Here is a 23,297-nt window from a genome sequence, read left to right as displayed (position 1 = left end):
TGGGAGGTTTGGGGTGGATTTTGGGGGGTTTGGGGTGGATTTTGGGGGGTTTGGGGTGGATTTGGAGAGTTTAGGGGTGGATTTGGGATGGATTTTAGGAGGTTTGGGGTGGATTTTGGGGGGTTTGGGGTGGATTTTGGGGGGTTTGGGGTGGATTTTGGGGGGTTTGGGGTGGATTTTGGGAGGTTTGGGGTGGATTTTGGGAGGTTTGGGGTGGATTTTGGGAGGTTTGGGATGGATTTTGGGAGGTTTGGGGTGGATTTTGGGGGGTTTGGGGTGGATTTGGAGAGTTTAGGGGTGGATTTCGGATGGATTTTGGGAGGTTTGGGGTGGATTTTGGGAGCTTTGGGGTGGATTTTGGGAGCTTTGGGGTGGATTTTGGGAGCTTTGGGGTGGATTTGGAGAGTTTAGGGGTGGATTTCGGATGGATTTTGGGAGGTTTGGGATGGATTTGGGGGGTTTGGGATGGATTTGGAGAGTTTAGGGGTGGATTTGGGATGGGTTTTGGGAGGTTTGGGGTGGATTTTGGGAGGTTTGGGGTGGATTTTGGGAGGTTTGGGATGGATTTTGGGGGGTTTGGGGTGGATTTGGGATGGATTTTGGGAGGTTTGGGATGGATTTTGGGAGGTTTGGGATGGATTTTGGGAGGTTTGGGATGGATTTGGAGAGTTTAGGGGTGGATTTGGGATGGATTTTGGGAGGTTTGGGGTGGATTTTGGGGGGTTTGGTGGATTTGGGATGGATTTGGGAGGTTTGGGATGGATTTTGGGGGGTTTGGGGTGGATTTGGGATGGATTTTGGGAGGTTTGGGATGGATTTTGGGAGGTTTGGGGTGGATTTTGGGAGGTTTGGGATGGATTTGGAGAGTTTAGGGGTGGATTTGGGATGGATTTTGGGAGGTTTGGGGTGGATTTTGGGAGGTTTGGGGTGGATTTAGGATGGATTTTGGGAGGTTTGAGGTGGATTTTGGGAGGTTTGAGGTGGATTTTGGGAGGTTTGGGGTGGATTTGGAGAGTTTAGGGGTGGATTTGGGATGGATTTTGGGAGGTTTGGGGTGGATTTTGGGGGGTTTGGGATGGATTTTGGGAGGTTTGGGGTGGATTTTGGGAGGTTTGGGGTGGATTTTGGGAGGTTTGGGGTGGATTTTGGGGGGTTTGGGGGATTTGGGGTGGGTTTTGGGAGGTTTGGGATGGATTTTGGGAGGTTTGGGGTGGATTTAGGATGGATTTGGGGGATTTGGGATGGGTTTTGGGAGGTTTGGGGTGGATTTGGGGTGGATTTTGGGGGGTTTGGGATGGATTTGGGGTGGGTTTCGGATGGATTTGGGATGGACTCGGGGTGGATTTGGGATGGATTTGGGATGGACTTGGGATGGATTTGGGATGGATTTGGGATGGGTTTTGGGAGGTTCTGGGGGGTTTTGGGGAGTTTGGGGCGGGTTCAGGATGGATTTTGGGGGATTTAGGATTTGGGATGGATTTGGGATGGATTTGGGATGGATTTGGGATGGATTTGGGGTGGGTTTGGGATGGATTTGGGATGGATTTGGGATGGATTTGGGATGGATTTGGGATGGATTTGGGATGGACTTGGGATGGATTTGGGGTGGATTTGGGATGGGTTTGGGATGGGTTTTGGGAGGTTCTGGGGGGTTTTGGGGAGTTTGGGGTGGGTTCAGGATGGATTTTGGGGGATTTAGGATTTGGGATGGATTTGGGGTGGATTTGGGGTGGGTTTGGGATGGATTTGGGGTGGATTTGGGGGATTTTGGGGCGCCCCGCACCGGCCCCACGGGCATGCCCAGCGCGATGCGCAGCTCGTCCGAGAGGTCGCCCGGCTTCTTCTCCTTGAGCCGCGTCTCGAACTCCTTCCCCTGGGGACAGCGAGGGGGTGACGTCCCCAAACCCCCCAAAAACCCAACCACAGCGGCCCCAAAAGCCCCAAAAGTTGCCCCAGGTTGTCCCCAAATGTCCCCAAAGCCCCAAAATGTCCAACCAGGACATCTCCAAACCCTCAAAAATCCAACCTGGATGACCCCAAACCCCCCAAATCTTCAACCAAGACATCCCCAAACCCTCAAAAATCCAACCTGGATGACCCCAAAGCCCCAAATCCTCCCCCAGATTGTCCCCAAACCCCCAAAAATCCAACCTGGATGACCCCAAAGCCCCAAATCCTCTTCCAGGATGTCCCCAAACCCTCAAAAATCCAACCTGGATGACCCCAAACCCCCAAATCCTCTTCCAGGATGTCCCCAAACCCTCAAAAATCCAACCTGGATGTCCCCAAACCCCCAAATCCTCCCCCAGATTGTCCCCAAACCCCCCAAAAATCCAACCTGGATGACCCCAAATCCCCAAATCCTCCCCCAGATTGTCCCCAAACCCCCAAAAATCCAACCTGGATGACCCCAAAACTCCAAATTTCCCCCCAGAGCATCCCCAAACCCCCCAAAATCCAACCTGGATGACCCCAAACCCCCAAATCCTCTTCCAGGATGTCCCCAAACCCCCCAAAATCCAACCTGGATGACCCCAAACCCCCCAAATCTCCAACCAGGACATCTCCAACCCCCCAAAAATCCAACCTGGATGACCCCAAACCCCCAAATCCTCTTCCAGGATGTCCCCAAACCCCCCAAAATCCAACCTGGATGACCCCAAACCCCCCAAATCTCCAACCAGGACATCTCCAACCCCCCAAAAATCCAACCTGGATGACCCCAAACCCCCAAATCCTCCCCCAGATTGTCCCCAAACCCCCAAAAATCCAACCTGGATGACCCCAAACCCCCAAATCCTCCCCCAGATTGTCCCCAAACCCCCAAAAATCCAACCTGGATGACCCCAAAGCCCCAAATCCTCTTCCAGGATGTCCCCAAACCCTCAAAAATCCAACCTGGATGACCCCAAACCCCCAAATCCTCTTCCAGGATGTCCCCAAACCCTCAAAAATCCAACCTGGATGACCCCAAACCCCCAAATCCTCCCCCAGATTGTCCCCAAACCCCCCAAAATCCAACCTGGATGACCCCAAACCCCCAAATCCTCTTCCAGGATGTCCCCAAACCCTCAAAAATCCAACCTGGATGACCCCAAAGCCCCAAATCCTCCCCCAGATTGTCCCCAAACCCCCAAAAATCCAACCTGGATGACCCCAAAGCCCCAAATCCTCTTCCAGGATGTCCCCAAACCCCCCAAAATCCAACCTGGATGTCCCCAAACCCCCAAATCCTCTTCCAGGATGTCCCCAAACCCCCAAAAATCCAACCTGGATGACCCCAAACCCCCAAATCCTCTTCCAGGATGTCCCCAAACCCCCCAAAATCCAACCTGGATGACCCCAAACCCCCCAAATCTCCAACCAGGACATCTCCAACCCCCCAAAAATCCAACCTGGATGTCCCCAAACCCCCAAATCCTCCCCCAGATTGTCCCCAAACCCCCAAAATCCAACCTGGATGACCCCAAACCCCCCAAATCTCCAACCAGGACATCTCCAACCCCCCAAAAATCCAACCTGGATGACCCCAAACCCCCAAATCCTCCCCCAGATTGTCCCCAAACCCCCAAAAATCCAACCTGGATGACCCCAAAGCCCCAAATCCTCCCCCAGATTGTCCCCAAACCCTCAAAAATCCAACCTGGATGACCCCAAACCCCCCAAATCTTCAACCAGGACATCTCCAAACCCCCCAAAATCCAACCTGGATGACCCCAAAGCCCCAAATCCTCTTCCAGGATGTCCCCAAACCCCCCCAGGTGTCCCCACCTCGTAGTAGAGGTCTCCGTGGATGGTCAGCTTGGGCTTGGTCTGCCACTTGAAGAAGGCGTCGTGCAGCTTCTGGTAGTCGATGTCGATCTTGCCCATCTTGGGCCGCACCTTCTCGCGCATCTTGGACTTCATGGTCTTCTGCTCCTCCTGGGGACGCCGAGAGGGACGCTGGGGACGGCCCCAGGGAGCCCCAAAGCCAAGCAGGGGGTCCCCAAAATCCCCAAATCCAACCGGGATGTCCCCACACCACCCAAAATCCAACCAGGATGTCCCCAAAATCCAACCGGGATGTCCCCAAAGTCCAACCGGGATGTCCTCAAAATCCAACCAGGATGTCCCCAAAATCCAACTGGGATGTCCCCACACCACCCAAAATCCAACCAGGATGTCCCCAAAGTCCAACCGGGATGTCCCCAAAATCCAACTGGGATGTCCTCAAAGTCCCCAAAATCCAACCAGGATGTCCCCAAAGTCCCCAAAATCCAACCAGGATGTCCCCAAAGTCCCCAAATCCAACCAGGATGTCCCCAAAGTCCCCAAAATCCAACCACGATGTCCTCAAAGCCCCGGATCCAAGCAGGGGGTCCCCAAAATCCAACCGGGATGTCCTCAAAGTCCAACTGGGATGTCCTCAAAGTCCCCAAAGTCCAACCAGGATCTCCCCACACCTCCCAAAATCCAACCAGGGTGTCCTCAAAGTCCCCAAAATCCAACCAAGATGTCCTCAAAGCCCCCAAAATCCAACCAGGATGTCCCCAAATCCAACCAGGATGTTCTTAAAGTCCCCAAAACTCAACCAGGATGTCCCAAAGTCCCCAAAACCCAACCAGGATGTCCTCAAAGTCCAACCAGGATGTCCCCAAAGTCCCCAAAATCCAACTGGGATGTCCCCAAAGTCCCAAAGTCCAACCAGGATCTCCCCACACCTCCCAAAATCCAACCAGGACGTCCCCAAAATCCAACTGGGATGTCCTCAAAGTCCCCAAAATCCAACCAGGATGTCCCCAAAGTCCAACCGGGATGTCCTCAAAGTCCCAAAGTCCAACCAGGATCTCCCCACACCTCCCAAAATCCAACCAGGGTGTCCCCAAAACTCAACCAGGATGTCCTCAAAGCCCTGGATCCAAGGAGGGTGTCCCCAAAATCCAACCAAGATGTCCTCAAAGTCCCCAAAGTCCAACCAGGATGTCCCCAAACCTCCCAAAATCCAACCAGGACGTCCTAAAAGTCCCAAAGTCCAACCAGGGCAGCCCCAAAGTCCAAGCAGAATGTTCTTAAAGTCTCCAAATCCAAGCAGGATGTCCTCAAAACTCAAGCAGGATGTCCCCAAAGTCCCCAAAATCCAACCAGGGTGGCCCCAAAATCCAACCAGGATCTCCCCACACCTCCCAAAATCCAACCAGGACGTCCTTAAAGTCCCAAATCCAACCAAGATGTCCCCAAAGTCCCCAAAATCCAACCATGATGTCCTAGAAGTCCCAAAGTCCAACCAGGACTGTCCCCAGGGTGTCCCCAGCTGTCCCCACCTTCTCCTGCAGGACCTTGAGCATCTCCTGGATCCCCGTGAGCCCCCAGAACCTCCCCAAACTCCTTCCCTGCTCCTCTCCCACCCCTCACAACTGACCCCAAGGTGCCCTCAAGTGCCCCAAACTGTCCCCGAGGTGCCCCAAGGTGCCCCAAACTGTCCCTGAGGTGTCCCCAAACTGTCCCTGAGGTGCCCCAAACTGTCCCTGAGGTGTCCCCAAGCTGTCCCCACCTTCTCCTGCAGAACTTTGAGCATCTCCTGGATGCCACAACCGCCCCAAACCCCCAACGCCCCACCCCAAACCCCTTCCCTGCTCCTCTCCCACCCCTCAGTGCCCCTCACAACTGTCCCCAAACTGTCCCCGAGATGTCCCCAAGGTGTCCCCACCTTCTCCTGCAGGGCCTCGCGCATCTCCTGGATCCCTGTGAGCCGCCAGAACCGCCCCAAACTCCTTCCCTGCTCCTCTCCCACCCCTCACAACTGACCCCAAGGTGCCCTCAAGTGCCCCAAACTGTCCCCAAGGTGCCCCAAACTGTCCCTGAGGTGTCCCCAAAGTGTCCCCAGGGTGTCCCCACCTTCTCCTGCAGGACTTTGAGCATCTCCTGGATGCCACAACCGCCCCAAACCCCCAACACCCCACCCCAAACCCCTTCCCTGCTCCTCTCCCACCCCTCAGTGCCCCTCACAACTGTCCCCAAACTGTCCCCAAAGTGTCCCCAAATTGTCGCCACCTTCTCCTGCAGGGCCTCGCGCATCTCCTGGATGCCCGTGCGCTTGATGAACTCGGGCAGCTCGAAGGGCGGCTTCTCGATGCCCCTCTTGCCCTGCAGGTATTTCCTCTTGAAGCACCAGTGCCGTGGCACCGGCACCGAGTTCCGCGTGGCCTTCAGGTGCACCAGCAGCTTGGGGTCCTGCGCCGTCACGTCGTGCATCTCCACCACGTCCGGCCGGGCCACCAGCTGTGGGGACATCGGGGGACAACGGGGACTCAGAGCAGGAGAGCGCCAGGGTGGTGCCAAGGACGTCGAGGTGACCCTGGGTGGGCACAGGGGACACCAGGGTGGTGCTGGAGGACCCAAAGTGACCCCTCGATGGTCACATGGGGCATCTCCACCATGTCCAGATGTGCCACCAGCTGTGGGGACATCAGGGGACAACGGGGACTCAGAGCAGGAGAGCGCCAGGGTGGTGCCGGGGATGTTGAGGTGACCCTGGGTGGGCACAGGGGACACCAGGGTGGTGCCAGGGACGTCGAGGTGACCCTGGGTGGGCACAGGGGACACCAGGGTGGTGCCAGGGACATCGAGGTGACCCTGGGTGGGCACAGGGGACATTGGGGGACAACGGGGACTCAGAGCAGGAGAGCGCCAGGGTGGTGCCAAGGACATGGAGGTGGGCACAGGGTACACCAGAGTGGTGCTGGAGGACATCGAGGTGACCCTGGGTGGGTACAGGGGACACCAGGGTGGTGCTGGGGAACATCGAGGTGACCCTGGGTGGGCACAGGGGACACCAGAGTGGTGCTGGAGGACCCAAAGTGACCCCTCGATGGTCACATGGGGCATCTCCACCATGTCCAGATGTGCCACCAGCTGTGGGGACATCAGGGGACAACGGGGACTCAGAGCAGGAGAGCGCCAGGGTGGTGCCAAGGACGTCGAGGTGACCCTGGGTGGGCACAGGGGACACCAGCGTGGTGCCAGGGACGTCGAGGTGACCCTGGGTGGGCACAGGGGACATCGGGGGACATCGGGGACTCAGAGCAGGAGAGCGCCAGGGTGGTGCCAGGGACATGGAGGTGGGCACAGGGGACACCAGGGTGGTGCTGGAGGACATTGAGGTGACCCTGGGTGGGTACAGGGGACACCAGGGTGGTGCCAGGGACGTCGAGGTGACCCTGGGTGGGCACAGGGGACACCAGGGTGGTGCTGGGGGACATCGAGGTGACCCTGGGTGGGCACAGGGGACACCAGGGTGGTGCTGGGGGACATCGAGGTGACCCTGGGTGGGCACAGGGGACACCAGGAGACCCAAGGTGGCACCTGGGCAGTGCCATTGTGCATCTCCACCACGTCCAGATGTGCCACCAGCTGTGGGGACATCGGGGGACAACGGGGACTCAGAGCAGGAGAGCGCCAGGGTGGTGCCAGGGACATGGAGGTGGGCACAGGGGACACCAGGGTGGTGCTGGAGGACATTGAGGTGACCCTGGGTGGGTACAGGGGACACCAGGGTGGTGCCAGGGACATCGAGGTGACCCTGGGTGGGCACAGGGGACACCAGGGTGGTGCCAGGGACATCGAGGTGACCCTGGGTGGGCACAGGGGACACCAGGGTGGTGCCAGGGACATCGAGGTGACCCTGGGTGGGCACAGGGGACACCAGGGTGGTGCTGGGGGACATCGAGGTGACCCTGGGTGGGCACAGGGGACACCAGGGTGGTGCTGGAGGACCCAAAGTGACCCCTCGATGGTCACATGGGGCATCTCCACCATGTCCAGATGTGCCACCAGCTGTGGGGACATCGGGGGACAACGGGGACTCAGAGCAGGAGAGCCCCAGGGTGGTGCCAAGGACGTCGAGGTGACCCTGGGTGGGCACAGGGGACATCGGGGGACATTGGGGACTCAGAGCAGGAGAGCGCCAGGGTGGTGCCAAGGACATGGAGGTGGGCACAGGGGACACCAGGGTGGTGCCGGGGGACATCGAGGTGACCCTGGGTGGGCACAGGGGACACCAGGGTGGTGCCAGGGACGTCGAGGTGACCCTGGGTGGGCACAGGGGACACCAGGGTGGTGCCAGGGACGTCGAGGTGACCCTGAGTGGGCACAGGGGACACCAGAGTGGTGCTGGAGGACCCAAAGTGACCCCTCGATGGTCACATGGGGCATCTCCACCATGTCCAGATGTGCCACCAGCTGTGGGGACATCGGGGGACAATGGGGACTCAGAGCAGGAGAGCGCCAGGGTGGTGCCAAGGACGTCGAGGTGACCCTGGGTGGGCACAGGGGACACCAGCGTGGTGCTGGGGGACATCGAGGTGACCCTGGGTGGGCACAGGGGACATCGGGGGACAACGGGGACTCAGAGCAGGAGAGCGCCAGGGTGGTGCCAAGGACATGGAGGTGGGCACAGGGGACACCAGGGTGGTGCTGGGGGACATTGAGGTGACCCTGGGTGGGCACAGGGGACACCAGGGTGGTGCTGGGGGACATCGAGGTGACCCTGGGTGGGCACAGGGGACACCAGGGGGCTGCTGGGGGACCCAAAGTGACCCCAGGGTGCCCCCAAAATGACCCCAGGGTGGCTCCAGCATCCCCAAAGCGACCCCAGGGTGGCACCAGTACCCCTAAAATGACCCCAGGGTGGCTCTTGCATCCCCAAAGTGACCCCACAGTGGCTCTGGTGCCACTAAAATGACCCCAGGGTGGCACCAGCATCCCCACAATGACCCCAGGGTGGCACCAGGACCCCTAAAATGACCCCAGGGTGGCTCTGGCATCCCCAAAGTGACCCCACGGTGGCTCTGGTGCCCCTAAAATGACCCCAGGGTGGCACCAGTGCCCCTAAAATGACCCCAGGGTGGCTCTGGTGCCCCTAAAATGACCCCAGGGTGGCTCTGGCATCCCCAAAATGACCCCAGGGTGGCTCCAGCGTCCCCACAATGACCCCAGGGTGGCACCAGTACCCCTAAAGTGACCCCACGGTGGCTCTGGTGCCACTAAAATGACCCCAGGGTGGCTCTGGCATCCCCACAATAACCCCAGCGTGGCACCAGTGCCCCTAAAATGACCCCAGGGTGGCTCTGGCATCCCCAAAGTGACCCCAGGGTAGCTCTGGTGCCCCTAAAATGACCCCAGGGTGGCACCAGTGCCCCTAAAATGACCCCAGGGTGGCTCCAGCATCCCCACAATAACCCCAGGGTGGCACCAGTACCCCTAAAATGACCCCAGGGTGGCTCTGGTGTCCCCACCGGGGCCCTCCCAGGGCACAGGAGGCGTCACCTCCCAGCTCCAGGTGCCACCCGTGCCCACCAAGGAGGGCACAGGGCCGTGTCCCCAAGCGTCACCTGCTTCAGCTCGGCCACCGTGAACCTGTTCATGCGCCGCAGCTTCTTCTTGGACAGCTTGGGCACCTCCTGCTTCTTCTCCTGGGGACCCGCGGGGAGGGCACCGCTGACACCGCCAGGCCCGGCCCGCGTGGCACCCGCTGGCACCGCCCGCTGGCCCCATCCCTGGGCCCTCCCTGGGCCCCCCCAGTCCCGGCTGTCACCCCCCCCAGTGTCCCCCAGTGCCCCTGGGTTGTCCCCAGCTCGGTGCCAGCTCCAGCTGCCAGCCCTTGTCCCCGTCGGTGTCACCCCCAGTGTCGCCCTGGCACCCCCAGTGTCACCCCCAGTGTCCCCAGTGTCACCCCCAGTGTCACCCTGGCACCCCCAGTGTCACCCCCAGTGTCCCCCTGGCACCCCCAGTGTCACCCCCAGTGTCCCCAGTGTCACCCTGGCACCCCCAGTGTCACCCAGTCACCCCCAATGTCCCCCTGGCACCCCCAGTGTCACCCCCAGTGTCCCTCCAGTACCCCCAGTCACCCCCAGTGTCCCCCTGGCACCCCCAATGTCCCCCTGGCACCCCCAGTGTCCCCCCCAGTGCCCCCAGTCACCCTCAGTGCCCCCAGTCACCTCCAGTATCCCCCTGGCACCCCCAGTGTCACCCAGTCACCCCCAGTGCCCCCAGTCACCCCCAGTGTCCCCCTGGCACCCCCAGTGTCACCTGCTCATCCTTGGAACTGTCCCCAGTGCCCCCCAGTGCCCCCAGTGCCACCTGCTCGTCCTCGGAGCTGTCCCCGTCGCTGCCCCTGGTGCCCCCCAGTCCCTCCCAGTGCCCCCAGTGCCACCTGCTCATCCTCAGAGCTGTCCCCGTCGCTGCCCCTGGTGCCCCCCAGTGCCCCCAGTCCCTCCCAGTCCCTCCCAGTCCCTCCCAGTGCCACCTGCTCGTCCTCGGAGCTGTCCCCATCGCTGCCCCTGGTGCCCCCCAGTCCCTCCCAGTGCCCCCCAGTGCCCCCAGTGCCACCTGCTCGTCCTCGGAGCTGTCCCCGCCGCTGCCCCTGGTGCCCCCCAGTGCCCCCAGTCCCTCCCAGTGCCCCCCAGTGCCACCTGCTCGTCCTCGGAGCTGTCCCCGTCGCTGCCCCTGGTGCCCCCCAGTGCCCCCAGTCCCTCCCAGTCCCTCCCAGTCCCTCCCAGTGCCACCTGCTCGTCCTCGGAGCTGTCCCCATCGCTGCCCCTGGTGCCCCCCAGTCCCTCCCAGTGCCCCCCAGTGCCCCCAGTCCCTCCCAGTGCCCCCCAGTGCCCCCAGTGCCACCTGCTCGTCCTCGGAGCTGTCCCCATCGCTGCCCCTGGTGCCCCCCAGTCCCTCCCAGTGCCCCCCAGTGCCCCCAGTCCCTCCCAGTGCCCCCCAGTGCCCCCAGTGCCACCTGCTCGTCCTCGGAGCTGTCCCCGTCGCTGCCCCTGGTGCCCCCCAGTCCCTCCCAGTGCCCCCCAGTGCCCCCAGTGCCACCTGCTCATCCTCAGAGCTGTCCCCGCCGCTGCCCCTGGTGCCCCCCAGTCCCTCCCAGTGCCCCCAGTCCCTCCCAGTGCCACCTGCTCGTCCTCGGAGCTGTCCCCGTCACTGCCCCTGGTGCCCCCCAGTCCCTCCCAGTGCCCTCCAGTCCCTCCCAGTGCCACCTGCTCGTCCTCGGAGCTGTCCCCGTCGCTGCCCCTGGTGCCCCCCAGTCCCTCCCAGTGCCCCCAGTGCCACCTGCTCATCCTCAGAGCTGTCCCTGTCGCTGCCCCTGGTGCCCCCCAGTGCCCCCAGTCCCTCCCAGTGCCCCCAGTGCCACCTGCTCGTCCTCGGAGCTGTCCCCGTCGCTGCCCCTGGTGCCCCCCAGTCCCTCCCAGTGCCCCCAGTCCCTCCCAGTGCCACCTGCTCGTCCTCGGAGCTGTCCCCGTCGCTGCCCCTGGTGCCCCCCAGTGCCCCCAGTCCCTCCCAGTCCCTCCCAGTGCCCCCCAGTGCCACCTGCTCGTCCTCGGAGCTGTCCCCGTCACTGCCCCTGGTGCCCCCCAGTCCCCCCCAGTGCCCCCCAGTGCCCCCAGTGCCACCTGCTCGTCCTCGGAGCTGTCCCCGTCACTGCCCCTGGTGCCCCCCAGTCCCCCCCAGTGCCCCCCAGTGCCCCCAGTGCCACCTGCTCGTCCTCGGAGCTGTCCCCGTCGCTGCCCCTGGTGCCCCCCAGTCCCTCCCAGTCCCTCCCAGTGCCCCCAGTGCCACCTGCTCGTCCTCGGAGCTGTCCCCGTCACTGCCCCTGGTGCCCCCCAGTGCCCCCAGTCCCTCCCAGTCCCTCCCAGTGCCACCTGCTCGTCCTCGGAGCTGTCCCCGTCGCTGCCCCTGGTGCCATCCTCGGGGCCCTTTTTCCGGGGGGCCCCGGCGCTCTCTGCCCGCTCCGCCCGCTCCGGCTCCTTTTCCTTGTCCTTCTTCACCTCATCGGTCAGCTGCGGGCACCCAAGGGTGCTCAGGGCACGCCGGGCACCCAGCAGTGACCCCCGGTACCCAGGGGTGACCCCCCCAGCACCCCTGGGTAACCCCCAGGACCCAAGGGTGCCCTCAGGAGTGACCCCCAGCACCTAAGGGTGCCCCCAGGAGTGACCCTTAGCACCCAAAGGTGCCCCCCAGGAGTGACCCCTGGCCCCCAGGAGTGACCCCAGCACCCCAAAGGTGCCCTCAGGAGTGACCCCAGCACCCCAAGGTGCCCCCAGCAGTGACCCCAGGACCCAGGAGTGACCCCCAGCACCCAAAGGTGCCCCCCAGGAGTGACCCCTGGCCCCCAGGAGTGACCCCAGCACCCCAAAGGTGCCCCCAGGAGTGACCCCAGCACCCAAGGGTGCCCTCAGGAGTGACCCCAGCACCCAAGGGTGCCCCCAGGAGTGACTCCAGGACCCAAAGGTGCCCCCAGGAGTGACCCCAAGACCCAAGGGTGCCCTCAGGAGTGACCCCAGCACCCAAGGGTGCCCCCAGGAGTGACCCCAGCACCCAAGGGTGCCCCCAGGAGTGACCCCTGGCCCCCAGGAGTGACCCCCCACAGCCCCAAAGCCCCCGCCCAGCACCCCAAAGGTGCCCCCAGGAGTGACCCCAGCCCCCCTGGGTGCCCCCCCAGCACCCCCCCAGCACCCAAGGGTGCCCCCAGGACCCAAAGGTGCCCTCAGGAGTGACCCCCCAGCACCCAAAGGTGCCCTCAGGAGTGACCCCCAGCACCCCAAAGGTGCCCTCAGGACCCAAAGGTGCCCTCAGGAGTGACCCCCAGCACCCCAAAGGTGCCCTCAGGAGTGACCCCTGGCCCCCAGGAGTGACCCCCAGCACCCAAAGGTGCCCTCAGGAGTGACCTCTGGCCCCCAGGAGTGACCCCCAGCACCCAAAGGTGCCCTCAGGAGTGACCCCAGCCCCCCTGGGTGCCCCCCCAGCGCCCCCCCAGCACCCATGGGTGCCCCCAGCACCCAAAGGTGCCCTCAGGAGTGACCCCTGGCCCCCAGGAGTGACCCCCAGCACCCAAAGGTGCCCTCAGGAGTGACCCCAGGACCCAAAGGTGCCCTCAGGAGTGACCCCAGCCCCCCTGGGTGCCCCCCCAGCACCCAAGGGTGCCCCCAGGACCCAAAGGTGCCCTCAGGAGTGACCCCCAGCACCCCAAAGGTGCCCCCAGGACCCAAAGGTGCCCTCAGGAGTGACCCCCAGCACCCAAAGGTGCCCTCAGGAGTGACCCCTGGCCCCCAGGAGTGACCCCAGGACCCAAAGGTGCCCTCAGGAGTGACCCCAGCCCCCCTGGGTGCCCCCCCAGCACCCAAGGGTGCCCCCAGGACCCAAAGGTGCCCTCAGGAGTGACCCCCAGCACCCCAAAGGTGCCCCCAGGACCCAAAGGTGCCCTCAGGAGTGACCCCCGGACCCAAAGGTGCCCTCAGGAGTGACCCCTGGCCCCCAGGAGTGACCCCCAGCACCCAAAGGTGCCCCCAGGAGTGACCCCAGCCCCCCTGGGTGCCCCCCCAGCACCCAAGGGTGCCCTCAGGAGTGACCCCAGCACCCAAAGGTGCCCCCAGGAGTGACCCCAGCCCCCCTGGGTGCCCCCCCAGCACCCAAGGGTGCCCCCGGAGCGCACCCTGAAGGCCTCGAAGATCCTCTTGAAGAAGACGAAGTTGGGGTCGTGGATCTCGGGCTCCTCGCTCACGTACTCGATCTCCACCTCGGCGGCGGCCCCGGGGGGGGGCTCGGGGTCCCCCCGGGCGGGGGAGGGGCTTGGGGAGCCCTCCCGGGCCACGCCCCTCCCCCGCTTCTTCTTCTTCTTGCGGTTCCGGCGCTTCCGGTTCCGCTGGGAGGGGAAAGGGAGGGATGGTGAGGGACTGGGAGGGACTGGGAGGGACTGGGAGGGGATGAGGAGGGACTGGGAAGGGATAAGGAGGGAGTGGGAGGGGATTGGGAGGGACTGGGAGGGACTGGGAGGGGATTGGGATGGACTAGGAGAGAACCGGAAGGGACCGGGAGGAAATTGGGAGGGAATTGGGAGGGGATAAGGAGGAAGTGGGAAGGGATTGGGAGGGAATGGGAGGGACTGGGAGGGGATTGGGAGGGGATTGGGAGGGGATTGGGAGGGGATTGGGAGGGACTGGGAGGGGACTGGGAGGGGATGAGGACAGACTGGGAAGGGATAAGGAGGGAGTGGGAGGGGATTGGGAGGGACTGGGAGGGACTGGGAGGGACTGGGAGGGGATGAGGAGGGACTGGGAGGGGATGAGGAGGGACTGGGAGGGGATGAGGAGGGACTGGGAGGGACTAGGAGGGGACTGGGAGGGACTGGGAGAGAGTGGGAAGGGATAAGGAGGGAGTGGGAGGGGATTGGGAGGGAGTGGGAGGGACTGGGAGGGGATTGGGAGGGGATTGGGAGGGACTGGGAGGGACTGGGAGGGGACTGGGAGGGACTGGGAAGGGATAAGGAGGGAGTGGGAGGGGATTGGGAGAGACTGGGAGGGACTGGGAGGGGATAAGGAGGGACTGGGAGGGGATAAGGAGGGACTGGGAGGGGATAAGGAGGGACTGGGAGGGGACTGGGAGGGAGTGGGAGGGGACTGGGAGGGGACTGGGAGGGGACTGGGAGGGGACTGGGAAGGGATAAGGAGGCAGTGGGAGGGGATTGGGAGGGACTGGGAGGGACTGGGAGGGGATTGGGATGGACTGGGAGAGAACCGGGAGGGACTGGGAGGGAATTGGGAGGGGCTGGAAAGGACTGGAAGGGACTGGGAAGGGACTGGGAGGACTGGGAATGGATTGGGAGTGGATTGGAAGAGATTGAGAGGGGACTGGGAGGGGACTGGGAAGGACTGGAAAGAACTGGGAGGGGATTGGGAGGGACTGGAAAGAACTGGGAGGGGATTGGGAGGGATTAGGAAGGACAAATGAAACTGGGAGGGGACTGGGAATGACTGGGAGTGCATTGGGAGGGACTGGGAGGGGACTGGGAGGGGACTGGGAGGGGACTGGGAGGCGGGGACATGGGGGGAACCCCAGGGTGGGCCAGACCCCCCCAGTGGGAGAACAAAGGAGGGGACAAAGGGTGACACAGGGGACAAAGGGTGACACAGGGTGACACAGGGTGACACAGGGTGACCCCAGGGTGACACGGGTGACCCCAGGGTGACACAAGGTGACCCCAGGGTGACACAAGGTGACACAAGGTGACACAGGGTGACCCCAGGGTGACCCCAGGGTGACACAGGGTGACACAGGGTGACACAGGGTGACCCCAGGGTGACACGGGTGACCCCAGGGTGACACAGGGTGACACAGGGTGACACAGGGTGACCCCAGGGTGACCCCAGGGTGACAGAGGGGACCCCAGGGTGGCACAAGGTGACACAGGGTGACCCCAGGGTGACACAGGGTGACACAGGGTGACACAGGGTGACCCCAGGGTGACCCCAGGGTGACAGAGGGGACCCCAGGGTGGCACAAGGTGACACAGGGTGACCCCAGGGTGGCACAGGATGACACAGGGTGACAGACAGGACACCAAGGTGACCCCAAGGTGACCCCAGGGTGACACAGGGTGACACAGGGTGACAGAGGGGACCCCAAGGTGACACAGGGTGACCCCAGGGTGACAGAGAGGACCCCAAGGTGACCCCAGGGTGACCCCAGGGTGACCCCAGGGTGACAGAAGTGACCCAAGGGTGATCCCAGGCTGACCCCAGCTGACCCAGGTGACCCCAGGGTGGCCCCAGGGTGACCCCAGCTAACCCCAGGGTGACAGAAGTGACCCGAGGGTGGCCCCAGGGTGACCCCAGCTGACCCAGGTGACCCCAGGGTGGCCCCAGCTGACCCCAGGGTGGGCCACACCCCCACCCCCGAGCACCCAGAGAGGGCCCAAAGGTGACCCCACCCCACCACAGAGAACTCCGAAAGGACCCAACCCCCACCCCCACCCCCATCCTGGGAATTCGGGGCACCCTGGGGCCCCCCCGGTGCCGATTTGGGTGGGGGTCCTGTCCAGCCCCCCCCCACCCCAGGGTCCCCTCGGTCACCTCCTTCTTGGACGCCCCCGGGTCCTCCTCGGCCTCCGAGGCCGACGCCGACGCCCGGAGCTCCGTCTCCATCTCATCCTCGGCTGCGGGGACACGGGGGGGTCAGGGGTGTCCCCACCCTTGGGTGTCACCCTCACCCACCCTTGGGTGTCACCTCCTCACCCCTGGGTGTCACCCCAACCCTTGGGTGTCCCCACCCTTGGGTGTCGCCCCCACCCACCCTTGGGTGTCGCCCCACACCCTTGGGTGTCACCTCCCCACCCCTGGGTGTCACCCTCCCTGCCTTGGGTGTCACCCCCAACCCACCCCTGGGTGTCACCTCCTCACCCACCCCTGGGTGTCACCCCAACCCTTGGGTGTCCCCACCTTTGGGTGTCACCCCACACCCTTGGGTGTCACGTCCCCACCCATCTTTGGGTGTCACCCCCCCCTGCCTTGGGTGTCACCCCCTCACCCCTGGGTGTCACCCCAACCCTTGGGTGTCCCCACCCTTGGGTGTCGCCCCCACCCACCCTTGGGTGTCACCCCCTCACCCCCCGGGTGTCCCCACCCTTGGGCACCATCCCTTGCCCCTGGGTGTGACCCCCCACCCTTGGGTGTCACCCCTGGGGACACAACCCCTTTTTCAGGGGGATTTTGGGGGAGAGGTTGGGAAGTTGGAGGGCACTGGAGGGGTGCCAGGGACACCAGGGAGACACCGGGGTGGCACAGGGTGACACTGGGTGACACAGGGTGGCACTGGGGTGACACTGGGGGTGACACTGGGGTGGCACTGGGGGTGGCACAGGGTGGCACAGGGTGACACTGGGGTGACACGGGTGACACTGGGGGTGGCACAGGGTGGCACGGGGCTGGCACAGGGTGACACTGGGGTGACCTGGGGTGACACGGGGTGGCACAGGGTGACACTGGGGTGACATGGAGTGACACAGGGTGGCACTGGGTGGCACAGGGGGTGACATGGATGACATGGGCTGGCACAGGGTGACACTGGGGGTGACACTGGGGTGACACTGGGGTGACACTGAGTAATCCTGGGTGACACGGGGTGACACTGGGGGTGACACGGGGTGACACTGGGAGTGACACAGGGTGACACTGGGAGTGACACTGGGAGTGACACAGGGTGACAGTGGGTGGCACTGGGGGTGACACAGGGTGACACTGGAAGTGACACAGGGTGACACTGGGGGTGACACTGGGGGTGACACTGGGTGGCACTGGGGGTGACACTGGGGGTGACACTGGGGGTGACACTGGGGGTGACACAGGGTGACACTGGGGGGTGACATGGGGTGACAGCGGGTGGCACGGGGTGACAGTGGGTGACACAGGGTGACACTGGGTGACAGTGGGTGGCACAGGGTGACACTGGGTGACACTGGGGGTGACAGTGGGGGTGGCACAGGGTGACAGTGGGTGGCACAGGGTGACACTGGGTGTCACGGGGTGACAGTGGGTGACACAGGGTAGCACGGGGTGACAGTGGGTGGCACGGGGTGACACAAGGTGACAGTGGGGGTGACACTGGGTGACAGTAGGTGACAGTGGGGTGGCACAGGGTGACAGTGGGTGACAGTGGGTGGCACGGGGTGACAGCGGATGACAGTGGGGTGGCACAGGGTGACAGTGGGTGACACAGGGTGGCACGGGGTGACAGTGGGTGGCACGGGGTGACACAGGGTGACAGTGGGTGGCACTGGGTGACAGTGGGTGACAGTGGGTGACAGTGGGTGACAGTGGGTGACACAGGGTGGCACAGGGTGACAGTGGGTGGCACGGGGTGACAGTGGGTGACAGTGGGTGACACTGGGTGACACTGGGTGACACTGGGTGACAGTGGGGTGGCACAGGGTGACAGTGGGTGGCACAGGGTGACAGTGGGTGACACTGGGGGTGACAGTGGGTGACACGGGGTGACAGTGGGTGGCACAGGGTGACACTGGGTGACAGTAGGTGACAGTGGGGTGGCACAGGGTGACAGTAGGTGACACTGGGGGTGACAGTGGGTGACACTGGGTGACACTGGGTGACACTGGGGTGGCACAGGGTGACAGTGGGTGACACAGGGTGACAGCGGGTGGCACGGGGTGACAGTGGGTGACAGTGGGGTGGCACAGGGTGACAGCGGGTGACAGTGGGTGACACAGGGTGACAGTGGGTGACACAGGGTGGCACGGGGTGACAGTGGGTGGCACAGGGTGACAGCGGGTGGCACAGGGTGACAGTGGGTGACAGTGGGTGGCACTGGGGGTGACACAGGGTGACAGTGGGTGGCACAGGGTGACAGTGGGTGGCACAGGGTGACAGTGGGTGACAGTGGGTGGCACGGGGTGACACAGGGTGACAGTGGGTGGCACAGGGTGACAGTGGGTGGCAGTGGGGTGGCACAGGGTGACAGTGGGTGACACAAGGTGGCACAGGGTGACAGTGGGTGACAGTGGGTGGCACAGGGTGACAGTGGGTGACACAAGGTGGCACGGGGTGACAGCGGGTGGCACGGGTGGCGGCGCAGGCTGACCGGGCAGGCCGGGCACGGTGACCAGCTCCTCCTGGCGGCTCTCCTTGAGCTGCAGGATCTTCTCCAGCGCCTGCGGGATCTTGGGGCCCAGCCCCGGCTCCTCGGCCTGGGGGCGCAGGGGGGCAGCGGGACCCCCCCGAGTCAGGGAGACCCCCGGGACCACCCCCAAATCAGGGAGACCCCCGGGAACCACCCCAAAACTGGGGAGACTCCCGGGACCCCCCAAGAGCAAAGGGAGTCCCAAGGCACAGAGAGACCCCAGACCCACGGAGAGACCCCAGACCCACAAAGAGACCCCAACCCCCACACAGAGAGACCCCAGACCCAGAAATGCCAGACCCAGAGACCCCAACCCCCCAGAAAGACCCCAGACCCAGAGAGAGACCCCAGACCCACGGAGAGACCCCCAACCCCCACACAGAGACCCCAGACCCAGAAAGAGGCCCCAGACCCAGAGAGAGACCCCAACCCCCCCCCAGAGAGACCCCAGACCCAGAAATGCCAGACCCAGAAACCCCAACCCCCTAGAGAGACCCCAGACCCAGAGAGAGACCCCAGACCAAGAAATGCCAGACCCCCAGAGAGACCCCCAACCCCCACACAGAGACCCCAGACCCAGAGAGAGACCCCAACCCCCCCCGAGAGACCCCAAACCCACACGGAGACCCCAGACCCCCAGACCCAGAAATACCAGACCCAGAGACCCCACCTCCCCCAAGAGACCCCAGACCCAGAGAGAGACCCCAGACCCCCACACAGAGACCCCAGACCCAGAGAGAGGCCCCAGACCCAGAGAGAGACCCCAGGCCCACAGAGAGACCCCAGACCCAGAAATGCCAGACCCACAGAGAGACCCCCAACCCCCACACAGAGACCCCAGACCCAGAGAGAGACCCCAACCCCCCCCCCGAGAGACCCCAAACCCACACAGAGACCCCAGACCCCCAGACCCAGAAATGCCAGACCCAGAGACCCCACCCCCCCCGAGAGACCCCAGACCCACAGAGAGACCCCAACCCCCACGCAGAGACCCCAGACCCACAAAGACCCCTTCAATAAACAGCCCCCAACCCCCCCAGCCCCCAGCCCCACAGAGCCCCCTCCCCTCCAGACACCCCTCTCCCCCCAAACCCCCTCCCCACCCCCGAGCCCCCAGCCCCACAGAGACCCCTCCCCCACCCCAGAGCCCCCTCCCCCCCCTCCCCCCCCCAGCCCCACCTCTCTGCTCTCCTCGCCGGGGGGCGGGGGGGGCCCTCGGGGCCGGGGGGCTCCCATGGGCAGGGGGGCTCCCATGGGGCTGCCTGAGGGGGGGATGGGAGGCACAGAAATGACGTCAGAGAGTGGGGGAGGGGAAAGGACAAAGGGACAAAAGGACAAAGGGACAAAGGGACAAAGGACCCCTCCCCTCTCACCTCGGGGGGCCAGGGGGGTCCTGGCACCCATGGGAGCCCCCTCGGGGGGGGCGCGGGGGGCGGGGGGGGTCAGCTTGGCCATCTCCTGCTGCCGCTCCTGCTCCAGCAGCACCGCGGCCTGGGGGAGGGGGGGGGTGGGGGGGTCAGGGGGGGTCCTAAACTCGACCCCTCCCCACCCTGGGGTGCCCCCCACCCTGGGGTGCCCCCCCCTCACCCGCTTCTGCTGCTCCAGCAGCTCCTGCTCCTTGGCCTTGTCCCCAAACGGGTGCTGGCCCTGGGGGGGTGGGGGGGGGAGGGGAGGGGAGCACATTTAGGATCCCCCCACCCCAGCACCCATGGGTGCCCCTCCCCCCATGCCTCAACACCCCCCAAAACCGCCCCAAAATTCCCCAAACCATCCCTCAGGTCACCCCCACCCGTGGGTGCCCCCCCTACTTTGGGTGGCCCAATTCCCTCCAACACCCCCAGACCCATTTAACTCCCCCCAAAACACCCCCCCAAATCCCTGAAACCGCCCCAAAATCCCCCAAATCCTGCACCCCTGAGCACCCTGTGCCCCCCACCCACCCAAGGGTGCCCCCAGCCCCCCAAAATGCCCCCCCGGACCTGTGCCCGCTCCTCCTGCAGCAGCAGCGCCCCCAAAACCCCCCCAAAACCCCTAAAACCCTCCCAAAACCCCCCAAATCCTGCACCCCTGAGCACCCTGTGCCCCCCACCCACCCAAGGGTGCCCCCAGCCCCCCAAAATGCCCCCCCAGACCTGTGCCCGCTCCTCCTGCAGCAGCAGCGTCCCCCAAAACTCCCCAAAACCCATTAAACCCCCCCAAAACCCCCCAAACCCCACCCACCCGTGCCCCCCACCCCCCAAAATGCCCCCCCCGGACCTGTGCCCGCTCCTCCTGCAGCAGCAGCGCCCCCCAAAACCCCCCGATAAACCCCCCCAAAACCCCCCCCACCCGTGCCCGTGCCCCCCCCGTGCCCCCCACCCCCCAAAATGCCCCCCCGGACCTGTGCCCGCTCCTCCTGCAGCAGCAGGGCCGCTTTAACCCCCCAAAACCCCCCCAAAACCCATGAAACCCCCCCAAAACCCTCCAAATCCTGCACCCCTGAGGCCCCTGTGCCCCCCCCCCCCACACAAGGGTGCCCCCACCCCCCAAAATGCCCTCCCCGGACCTGTGCCCGCTCCTCCTGCAGCAGCAGCGCCTCCAAAACCCCCCCAAAACCCCTGAAACCCCCAAATCCTGCACCCCTGAGCACCCTGTGCCCTCCCCGTGCCCCCCACCCCCCAAAATGCTCCCCCGGACCTGTGCCCGCTCCTCCTGCAGCAGCAGGGCCGCTTTAACCCCCCCAAAACCCCTAAAACCCCCCAAAACCCCCCAAATCCTGCACCCCCGTGCCCCCCCCGTGCCCCCCACCCCCCAAAATGCCCCCCCGGACCTGTGCCCGCTCCTCCTGCAGCAGCAGGGCCGCTTGCTGCTGGGCCAGCGTCAGCCGCTCCTCGTCCGACAGCCCCGCGGGGGGGGGCGGGGGGGGCACCGAGACCCCCCCCCCCACGGGCCCCCCCAGCCCAAAATTCAGCCCCAGCCCCGGTGGGGGAGGGGGGGGCACCAGGGGGTGCTGCAGGGGCAGCGCTGGGGGCAACTGGGGAGGGGGCTTGGGGTCAGCGGGTGCCCCCTGTGAACCCCCCCCTCCCCACAATTTAAACCCCCCCCCAGCCCCCAAAATTGGGTGGTTTGGGGGGGTCGCAAATCCCGGATCCCTCGGGTAGGAGCCCCCCACCCCAAAATCCCACCAGAATCCCCCAAAATCCCCCCCCCAGCGGCTCTGGAAGGACCCCCCCACCCCAAAACCCCACCAGAATCCCCCCAAAATCCCCCCCCCCCAGCGGCTCTGGAAGGACCCCCCCACCCCAAAACCCCACCAGAATCCCCCCAAATCCCCCAAAACACCCCCAAATCCCCCCCCCAGCGGCTCTGGAAGGACCCCCCACCCCAAAACCCCACCAGAATCCCCCCAAATCCCCCAAAACACCCCAAAATCCCCCCCCCCCAGCGGCTCTGGAAGGACCCCCCACCCCAAAACCCCCCAAAACACCCCAAAATCCCCCCCCCCAGCGGCTCTGGAAGGACCCCCCACCCCAAAACCCCACCAGAATCCCCCCAAAACACCCCAAAATCCCCCCCCCCAGCGGCTCTGGAAGGACCCCCCACCCCAAAACCCCCCCAAAATAGTCCAAACCCCCCCAAACACCCCAAAATTTCACATCCCCCACCCCAAAATTTCACATCCCCCACCCCAAAATTGGGTGCTGGGGGGGGGGGGGTTTTAATCCCCCCTCCCACCCCCAAACTGAGGAGTGGGGGAGGGGTCTTAACCCCTCATTAACCCCTCATTAACCCCTCATTAACCCCCCCACCCCAAAATTCAGAGGTCTCAGATGAACCTCGGCCCCTCCCACTGGGCCCCCTCCCCAAATTAAGAACCTTGAGGGTCTTAACTCCCCTCCCCCACCCCAAGACCCCCCCCAAAATCCCACCTGGGGGGGCGGGGCCTTGTCCCCCTCCTCAGGGCGCAGGGTGGGGCGGCTCAGCACGATCCCGGTCTGGGGGGGGGGCACAAATTTGGGGGGGAGAGGGGGTCCCCGTGAGCCCCCCCTGCTCGGCTGGGACATGAGGACCCCCCCCCCCAAAAAGTGGGGGGGCAGCAGGACCCCCCTCAGCCTCCCCAAATTGGAATTAAACCCTGCCAAAATCACATTAAACACCCCCAAAATCACACAAAACCTCCCCAAAATCACATTAAACCCCCACAAAATCACATTAAACCCCCCCCCAAAATCACATTAAACCCCCCCAAAATCACACAAAACCCCCACAAAATCACACAAAACCCCCACAAAATCACATAAAACCCCCCAAAGTCACATTAAACCCTCCCAAAACCACATTAACCCCCCCAAAACCACATAAAACCCCCCCAAATCACATTAAATCCCCCCAAAATCACATAAAATCCTCCCCCAAAATCACACAAAATCACATTAAACACCCCCAAAATCACATTAAACCCCCACAAAATCACATTAAACCCTCCCAAAATCACATTAAATCCCCCCAAAGTCACATTAAACTCCCCCAAAGTCACATTAAATCCTCCCCAAAATCACACAAAACCCCCCCAAAATCACACTAAACCCCCCCAAAATCACATTAAACCCCCCCCAATCACACAAAACCCTCCCAAAATCACACAAAACCCCCCCAAAATCACACAACCCCCCCAAAAATCACACAAAACCCTCCCAAAATCACACCAACCCCCCCAAAATCACACAACCCCCCCCAAAATCACATTAAACCCCCCCCAAAATCACACAACCCCCCCCAAAATCACATAAACCCCCCCCAAAATCACATTAAACATCCCCAAAATCACATTAAACCCCCCCAAAATCACATTAAACCCTCCCAAAATCACATTA

The 23,297-nt window shown here is 63.5% G+C and overlaps 1 protein-coding gene across 1 annotated transcript in view; it reads right to left on the bottom strand.

Annotated features, from left to right (window-relative positions):
- The window catches only part of SF3B2 (splicing factor 3b subunit 2), a gene marked incomplete at its 5' end in the record, with an annotated part of 46,115 nt that overhangs the window by 20,246 nt on the left and 2,572 nt on the right, over positions 1-23,297 (bottom strand). Inside the window, 13 exons of the mRNA XM_082300266.1 lie at positions 1,784-1,873; positions 3,772-3,921; positions 6,031-6,258; positions 9,369-9,449; positions 11,679-11,816; positions 13,469-13,678; positions 15,885-15,967; positions 18,406-18,511; positions 19,624-19,706; positions 19,818-19,935; positions 20,032-20,091; positions 21,254-21,457; positions 22,353-22,418. Of these exons, the coding sequence (XP_082156392.1) occupies positions 1,784-1,873; positions 3,772-3,921; positions 6,031-6,258; positions 9,369-9,449; positions 11,679-11,816; positions 13,469-13,678; positions 15,885-15,967; positions 18,406-18,511; positions 19,624-19,706; positions 19,818-19,935; positions 20,032-20,091; positions 21,254-21,457; positions 22,353-22,418 (1,617 nt within the window). The remainder of the gene's footprint in view (positions 1-1,783; positions 1,874-3,771; positions 3,922-6,030; positions 6,259-9,368; positions 9,450-11,678; positions 11,817-13,468; positions 13,679-15,884; positions 15,968-18,405; positions 18,512-19,623; positions 19,707-19,817; positions 19,936-20,031; positions 20,092-21,253; positions 21,458-22,352; positions 22,419-23,297) is intronic.

Source organism: Coloeus monedula (genome assembly GCF_965178545.1).
Source record: "Coloeus monedula genome assembly, chromosome: 39".
Taxonomy (NCBI): domain Eukaryota; kingdom Metazoa; phylum Chordata; class Aves; order Passeriformes; family Corvidae; genus Coloeus; species Coloeus monedula.
The sequence above is the reverse complement of the archived record's forward strand: the minus strand, read 5'-3'. Positions and strand labels throughout refer to the sequence as shown.